Genomic DNA, 9178 nt, shown 5'->3' on the forward strand with positions numbered 1-9178 from the left:
CTTGAGAAAAGAAGTATCGTAAGGATGGTGGAATTCCATTCTTCTTTAAAAAAGAAAATAAATTAAATAATATTGTTCGGTCAACACCCCATGGGGAATTAATTTGCTCTGTCAATCAATCCCAAATTGAGTCAACTGTCACCCAATGCACATCTGCTCCACCACCACAATCTGCCAACCCCCCTGTATTGGATAACGTTCCCCCTGATCATTGTTTCCACAGCACCCTGGCCTTCCCTTGCAGACTCCATGCAAAGCAGGCCATCAGGAGCCATCTCTCTCCTTTTCCACATGGTCTTCCACTCCCTCCCTCCCTCTCTTTCCCTCCTAACCTCCCCCTCAGGCTCTCGCCATATGTCAAACATCACTAAAAATATGACAACAAAAGTACATGTCACACAACCAAATTGCATGTGGAAAGTGAATGCAACATGCTACAGGTGATAAGTGAACTGCTGTCTGCCCATTGACCTGCAGGCTGGAGGGTTGGTGAGTTGTGGTGGGGTGGAGTGAACATAGATTCCTATGATAATAGGAATCTCAAACCCTCTGAAGGAGTTGTGTAACATTGTAGCAGCAAGGGGCAGGACTTACAGTGTGACATTATGGGGAAAGAGGACTATAAGTTGAGGGTCACCTCTCAGGCACCTGCAAACAAACAAGCAAGCAGCAAAGCAGAAGACAGCTGGGGTAATTTGCCAAAGTGCACTTAAGGATATTATACTTCACCGTGAGCTCTACAAACAGACCAACTGCAACCATGTCAGCATACACCAGCCTGCTCCTTCTCTTCACCGTGTGTGTGTCCATGCAGGAAGGTGAGTACTACAGCGCTATTACTATAATAAATGATCTTAGGAATTGTTATGTCTTCCACAAGCAAAAATAGACTTAATCATGTCATTGAAGTATTGAAAAATAATGGTTAAGTGTCTTCCACTGATCATTTTTTGAATACATAACTAAATACAAAATATCACTTTGGAATGACGCACTATATACAAATTTATGTAATTGTATTGAGGTTCTGCATGAACAAAACACTGGCTGACTTTCCATTTAAACTAATTAATATCCCTATACAATGATGACATGGTGCAGCATTGACTAGATGTTTTTATTGCAATATAAAGACTTACTCATAAGCACACTCATTATATTCAGTGACAAGATATACAAAGCAACAAAGAGACACGTTTCACCAAGCCCCGTTCCAACTGTCCCATCATCAATGAAGATTTATCGTTAACACATTAAGACCAGTGTTACATCTCACTTCAACCTTGCTGACTAGCTCAGGGGTACAATTCTCAAATGTTGATTCTCTGGAGAACCTCTTCATCTCACACAGCAAATGGATTATCTTGTATTTGAGTGATCTTGGTTGTCAAAAGCACCTTAAACTTGAACTTGTGAGAGCATGACAATGTTTGTTTGCAGGTTGTAGACTTATCATTGTACAGTCAGAAAATACCAGAGGCTGTGTTTCTCCATACTCTGGTCATCTCTGTATCGGGACAAATGAGATGTACTGACTCCACTGGAACACTAGCACACATTCCCTTCCTATCGAGGGACCCACTTACTTACTTAACAGTCAATAAAGAGGTGAAGTCTCCTCCAAATGTCCATTTGCCCTTCACTATTGGCATTGGCACTCCCTTCAGAATGTTTGAACAGACAGATAACAGAGATTACAGATGATTACTAGTTTTCCACGGAAAGGATTGATTAGACTGGTGTGATAGATCAAGGCAAATAGCGGAGTACCGGTAATAATACATTTGTCTAGTGTCCCTTTATGCTGGTGACAGGGTTGGGGAGTAAGGGATTACAAAAAAACTGTAATCCGTTACATTACCAGCAAAAATATTGTAATCAGATTACAGATACTTTTGAAAAACTAGATTACTTTGAGGATTACTTTTAAATTCAGAAAGGATGTTTGCGAAAAAAAAATCTTTGACACTTCTCTGTTTTCTCAATGACATTCAAATCAGCATTGAAAAAAGGCACAAGTTTATGTTTGTTCCATCTGAGCGAGTCTGACCACAAGTCAGAGACCACTATGATGACAGCCCAAATGTGTTTGATGGATCGCGGGGAAAAAGCAGGAACAGGCTTTTGTAGGCTACAATCTAAGCTATGCTTTCCAATGGTGCGACTGCTGTCGGCATCCAAAGATCGTCCAACTTGAATAAACGCTTGGAGGTAAGGATGACAGCAGTGGTGTAGTCTACAGTGATACAGATATCACTTATTATTGATATCTGCATCGATGTAATTGTGAATCACACTTCTGCTCTCTCATTTAGTTTTTTGCGTGTTACGGATTGTGGTTGTTGTGGATGGCTGTTCACAAATCTAAATGTGTATTTGAACCCAATAATGGTTGAATTCAAGAAGTTTAAGCTGCCTATCAATCATTGTTTTTGAAACCAGTGGACAGCCAGTGAAAAATGCGCTCTTGCAACAGCTGCATAGTGCGGATCCCAGCCTATGGAATGCAAGTGGGGCTTTTAGAGCTCAATCTAATTCATGCTGATTAAAAAAATAATAATAAGCCATAGGCTTAATGGACACATGCTCAAACTCGCACACTTTTGATAGATTTAAAGGGGCAATCTGTAGTTGCTACATCCATTTTTGGATTTATAAATGATATATATCTATCCATTTATTATTGAGGAATATCATTTATAAATGACTCATGAGTTTAGTTCAAATGTCACACTGTCACGTCCTGACCAGTAAAGAGGTTATTTGTTATTGTAGTTTGGTCAGGACGTGGCAGGGGGTGTTTGTTTAATGCGTTTCGGGGTTTGTTGGGCAATGTTCTATGTTAGTCTATTTCTATGTCTGTGTCTTGTTTATCTATTTCTATGCTTAGTTTATTGGTTTGACCTTCAATTGGAGGCAGCTGTTTCTCATTGCCTCTAATTGAAGGTCCTATTTAGTAGGGTGTTTTTTCATGGGTTTTTGTGGGTAGTTGTTCCTTGTGTAGCTGTGTGCCTCACAGGACTGTTTCTCGTCGTTGGTTTTTTGATTAAGTGTTTATTTTGGGTTTTCTTCACAATAAAGAAGATGCGTATTCACATTCCCGCTGCGCCTTGGTCCCATCTTTACGACGAGCGTGACACACACTCCATGAGAAACCAAAATATAAGCTTGTCTCATAACATGGTTAAAACAATACTTTTAATATCATGGATGGTCAGTCCTTGCATCCATAGCTCTGTCTATTAATCTGAGAGTGATTACATTTCTCCAGGCCCATCCCTCAGCTTTTTACCAAAACAGAGGCGGGGCGACCATTTTATTGTTTCATCTGTGGATTTGCCCTTTAAACAGCTGCATATTATCAAGATATCAAAGTGTCACCAACAAAAAGGTAAACTATAGGCCTATAGAAAATGCAGCATATTGCATTAATTTTTCACATGTAAATAGCACTTTTAGTAGTTCTCAAAACATGCCATGTAATGAGTGCAGCATTTATTTATCAACTCGAATCAATGAGCCCAATCAGTCCATGACAACAAAATCATAAACAACAGAGTAGGGCTGGCTAATTAGTCCTTAGTTTTGGGGTTATGCTCATGTAAAACAATTTGGCTAATCTATACTTACCATGTTTCCAAGTCCTATTCTTGAAGATCAAGGGGTATAACATTTATCGGAATACCTGGAATTCTGATAGAGCCAAAGGTGACTTTGGTTTTTAATGTAAAGACATAATTTAATCGTATTATTATTTGTAGCTGAAAGCAGAAGCCTACATAACGAACCCATAAAGTAAAATGTAACATCCATATATGGCCAGCTATGTAAACTTTAACACTGATTTATCCTGCAATAGATGTTGTTCTATTGGTAACATACCTATTTGTCTTCTTCTAATGCCTCTTAAGGGGAAAGTAATCTAAAAGTAATGGAATGTAATCAGATTAAGTTACTGAGTTTGAGTAATCCAAAAGTTATGTTATGGTTAACAATTTTGGACAGGTAACTAGTAACTGTAAAGAATTACGTTTAGAAGGTAACCTACCCAACCCTGGCTGGTGGATTGTACGGTCTTGATGCACCAGGATTGGTTTCTTAGCTATATCCTGTCATGTCTGTCATATAGAATTTGGACTTCCACTGTCAGAGAGGCCTAAATCCAGTGATCTGGCTCCACCTCTCAGAGTGCGGACCAAACGCTGTGCCTGCAACAATCAGCTGGACTCTGAATGCCACTACTTTTGCCATCTCGACATCATCTGGGTCAATACACCAAGGTGGGCACACACACCTCACAGAAACATATGCATTCACAGAGAGAAACGCATGCACATACACTTACTTACACTACACACCATGAAAGACGTCAAACAAATACTTACTCAGCTTTGCAGACATATACTTGAGCAATTCACTTATGTGGGTCAATTACGTCACAGTGTGATGATATCAACATTAATATTTGCACCTTTTTTATTTTAGCTGTGTATCATTGGTATCAATATGACATTATTCTGGCAATCATCCCTGTCCTGTAACACTGCATTTTATTAATGTCAAGGAACAAAGTCTATAAACATTGTGGTTATATCTTGAGAGTGACTGATAAAACTGATATTCCCTTTCTCTCTTTCCCTTTCTGTAGTAAGACCACTGTTTACGGCTTGGGCAGCCCTCTGTCTCGTCGCCGTAGGTCTGCCAGTCGCTGTGTGTGTGCCGACTCTGACGACCACACCTGCACCAGCTTCTGTCAGGACAGGTGAGTTGGGGTCAAAGCAATGGCCAAGACACCATCACACACCGCAGACAGACAGATACTCAGAGACTGTGGAATGTTCTAGTTTTATTAGTTAGCCATTTGAGTACACAGAACAAGAGGGACTCTCTGTTGAAGCTCTTCAAGGTGCACAAGGTGTGGTCTGAGAGCATAGCTCACTTCTCCGGGATGCTATTATTAGCTTGAGGGAGTGTTGTTGTGTGTATCACACAGGCGTTCCCTCTCGTGGTGGAATGAATCTGCACCACAATGTTACGGAGTGTCCGAAGGGGCAGTGTAATCCCAGGCTGTGTAATCCCGACTGCATGTTTTGATTGGTTGAAGGGACAGGGGAGTGAAGTGTCTTGGAGTCTCAAGAATTGAAAGGCTGAGTTTGGAATTAATGGTTGCTAAGGATGATAGAGAAACAAATACAGGCACCTGGAGACACCCAGAGACTCATTGTACTCATTGTTCCTCATTGGGAGACAAACAGGGGTCATTTTTCACTCAGGGAGACATAGGGCTCTATTCAATCTGTATCGTTACAGCGGGATTGAAATTGAAAGGCAATGTTCCTGCGTTAACGGAGACTGCATTAACGGTAAACGCTGCATACAGAATGTTGGCTCAATCACAAATTACCTTTACATTTCTAGCGTGCAATCTGTAACGCTACATGCTTGGATAGAGCCGTTAGACATTATATTGTAAAGACATTGTTGTTTGGTCTATGACCTTGCAATGATGTCAGTAAAACGTTTAGTGTACAATAAAGTACAATAAAGTTGTCTTTAGATTGCCAAATTGGCAAAAAAAGAGGCAACAGTTCTTTACACACCTGATTCTTTGATCAAAGATATTGTGAGAATTCACTGATCTGAGTTTGTTTGAAGTGTATCTACAGTGCCTTCAGAAGTATTCATACCCCTTGACTTTTCTACTTTTTGTTGTTTTACAGCCTGAATTCAAAATGGATTAAATATTTTGTTTTTCCCACACATCTACACACATTACCCAATAATGACAAAGGAAAAACATGTTTTTAGAGAATTGTGCAAATGTATTGAAAATGAAATACAGAAATATATAATTTACATAAGTATTCACACCCCTCAGTCAATACTTTGTAGAAGCACCTTTGGCAGCGATTACACCTCTGAGTCTTTCTGGATAAGTCTCTAAGAGCTTTCCACACCTGGATTGTGCAACATTTGGCCACTATTCTTGTCAAAATTCTTCAAACTTTGTCAAATTGGTTATTGATCATTGTTAGACAACCATTTTCAGGTCTTGCCATAGATTTTCAAGTAGATTTAAGTCTAAATTGTAACTTGGCCACATTCTCTGTCTTCTTAGTAACCAACTCCAGTGTAGAAATGGCCTTGTGTTTTCGGTTATTGTCCTGCTGAAAGGTGAATTAATCTCCCAGTGTCTGGTGAAAAGCAGACTGAACTAGTATTCCCTCTAAGATTTTGGCTGCGCTTAGCTCCGTTCCGTTTATTTTTTTATCCTGAAAAAGTCCCCAGTCCTTTAACGATAACAAGCATACCTATAACATGATACAACCACCAGTATGCTTAAAAATATGGAGAGTGGTACTCATTAATGTGTTGTATGTTTGGAGCAAATCCAATAACACTTTGTATTCAGGACAAAAAGTTAATTGCTTTGCCAATTTTTCAGTATTACTTTAGTGCCTTGTTGCAAACAGGATGCATGTTCTGGAATATTTTTATTCTGTACTGACTTCCTTCTTTTCCCTCTGTCAGTTAGGTTAGTATTGTGGAGTAACTACAATGCTGTACATCCATCATCAGTTTTCTCCTATCACAGCCACTAAACTCTGTAACTGTTTTAAAGTCACCATTGGCATCATGGTGAAATCCCTGCGCGGTTTTCCTCCTCTCCAGCAACTGAATTAGGAAAGACGCCTGTATCTTTTGTAATGACTGGGTGTGTTGATACACCATCCAAAGTGTAATTAATAACTTCACCATGCTCAAAGGGATATTCAATGTCTGCTTTTTATTTTTATTTTACCCATCTACCAAAAGGTGCCCTTCTTTGCAAGGCATTGGAAAACCTCCCTGGTCTTTGTGGTTGAGTCTGTGTTTGAAATTTACTGCTCGACTGAGAGACCTTACAATTATCTGTATGTGTTTGGTACAGAGATGAGGTAGTCATTCCAAAATCATGTTAAACACTATTATTGCACACAGTGACGTATTATGTGACTTGTTAAGCACACTTTTATTCCTGAACTTATTTAGGCTTGCCATAACAAAGGGGTTAAATACTTATTGACTCAAAACATTTAATCTTTTCATGTTTTATTAATTTGTAAAAATGTTCACTTCAACATTATGGGGTATTGTGTGTAGGCCAGTCTGCCCCCATCTCTCTCTATTCTTGTGTGCAGCTCAGATAACTCTTCACCCCAGAGGCCAATTAATAGCTCCCCAACCTTTTGACTTTCCTTAGGTGAGCTTGGAACAGCTGTTTGCTATTCTGGTTATTATTATTTCATATTGTACCACAAGATGACCTTTCAGAATTATTTCATATTGTACCACAAGATGACCTTTGTTATTATGTTGCTGACCAGTGTCTCTTTCCTCCAAAGATCTATGTTCAGAGCCTCTGAGAGAGCCAGGGGATGGGCCTTTCCACCCAGGAAGGAAGCAGCCAGGGCCCCTGGGCTTAATGAGCGCTAAACAACATTGTGTGGCAGACAGAGTGAGGAGTGAAGAGCGAGTACCAGAACAAATGACACTAACATGGAGAGGAGCAGAACAAAGGGCGGCTGATAGAGAGATGTGTCACATGCAGGAAGGCCACAGACCGGTGGGACATCCCGGCCTGTCTATTTGCACCCATAAATAGAGGTTGGAAAACAAAATGTGATAGAGGCCTGAAGACAGAGAATAGACGCTAGATCCAAACCTTGAGGGATGGATCAGGCATGATGCATACAGGCTATTTGTGCAGCAAAATATTTATATTAGGGGCAAGAGGGACAAGGATGGTCCATGCTACTGGCAGACTCTGGCCAGGTAGCCGTAGAGGAGAGAACAGTTGATGTGTTTATGCTGGTTGTCTGTGTTCAAAACAGTGGCAGACCATTGCTGTCATGATGGAAAGAATGTAACAGGGAGAATATGACTGATACGATCATCAAAATTATGTATGAGATAACCACTGTGTTTTTCTCATTCTTTTGCCAAACATATTTAATCTCTCCTTTATTTGATTTGTATAATAACAACATATTATGATTGCTATGCAGGTTATTCATCAAGGAAAATGACTGAGGTCATTTAAAGGTGCAATGTTTAGGATTATACACTGAGTGTTCAAAACATTAAGAATACCTTCCTAATATTGAGTTGTAAAGTTGACTGTATGTCCTTTGGGTGGTGGACCATTCTTGATACACACGGGAAACTGTTGAATGTGAAAATCCCAGCAGCATTACAGTTCTTGACACAAACCGGTGAGCCTGGCACCTACTATCATACCCTGTTCAAAGGCACTTAAATCTTTTGTCTTGCCCATTTACCCTCTCATTTACCCTCGATATCCGATCCTCGTTTGCTAAGTCAAACGACACCGCTGGTCCTGCTCACACTGCCCTACCCTGTGCTTTGACCTCTTTCTCCCCTCTCTCTCCAGATGAAATCTCGCGTCTTGTGACAGCCGGCCGCCCAACAACCTGCCCACTTGACCCTATCCCCTCCTCTCTTCTCCAGACCATTACCGGAGACCTTCTCCCCTTCCTCACCTCGCTCATCAACTCATCCTTGACCGCTGGCTACGTCCCTTCCGTCTTCAAGAGAGCGAGAGTTGCACCCCTTCTGAAAAAACCTACACTCGATCCCTCCGATGTCAACAACTACAGACCAGTATCCCTTCTTTCTTTTCTCTCCAAAACTCTTGAACGTGCCGTCCTTGGCCAGCTCTCCTGCTATCTCTCTCAGAATGACCTTCTTGATCCTAATCAGTCAGGTTTCAAGACTGGGCATTCAACTGAGACTGCTCTTCTCTGTGTCACGGAGGCTCTCCGCACTGCTAAAGCTAACTCTCTCTCCTCTGCTCTTATCCTTCTAGACCTATCTGCTGCCTTTGATACTGTGAACCATCAGATCCTCCTCTCCACCCTCTCCGAGTTGGGCATCTCCGGCGCGGCCCATGCTTGGATTGCATCCTACCTGACAGGTCGCTCCTACCAGGTGGCGTGGCGAGAATCTGTCTCCGCACCATGCGCTCTCACCACTGGTGTCCCCCAGGGCTCTGTTCTAGGCCCTCTCCTATTCTCGCTATACACCAAGTCACTTGGCTCTGTCATATCCTCACATGGTCTCTCCTATCATTGCTATGCAGACGACACACAATTAATCTTCTCCTTTCCCCCTTCTG

At 41.1% G+C, this 9178-nt stretch overlaps 1 protein-coding gene across 4 annotated transcripts; it reads left to right on the top strand.

Moving 5' to 3' along the window:
• Window positions 1-564: 564 nt before the first annotated feature.
• Window positions 565-8631, top strand: LOC106605170 (endothelin-1). 4 transcript variants are annotated; one of them, XM_014200549.3, is made up of 5 exons: window positions 566-818; window positions 4130-4280; window positions 4649-4762; window positions 7182-7243; window positions 7386-8624. In XM_014200549.3, the coding sequence occupies exons 1-4, from the start codon at window positions 761-763 to the stop codon at window positions 7231-7233; spliced, it is 375 nt and encodes a 124-aa protein (XP_014056024.1). In that variant the 5' UTR covers window positions 566-760; the 3' UTR covers window positions 7234-7243; window positions 7386-8624. The 4 variants fall into 4 exon arrangements, with proteins under 4 accessions (XP_082831361.1, XP_082831362.1, XP_014056024.1 ...); XM_082975235.1 differs by lacking the exon at window positions 7182-7243 and having other exon boundaries at window positions 565-818; window positions 8512-8631; XM_082975236.1 differs by lacking the exon at window positions 7386-8624 and having other exon boundaries at window positions 565-818; window positions 7182-7379.
• The last annotated feature ends 547 nt before the right edge of the window (window positions 8632-9178 follow it).

This window comes from Salmo salar, chromosome 05 (assembly GCF_965601325.2).
Source record: "Salmo salar chromosome 05, fSalSal1, whole genome shotgun sequence".
NCBI lineage: Eukaryota > Metazoa > Chordata > Actinopteri > Salmoniformes > Salmonidae > Salmo > Salmo salar.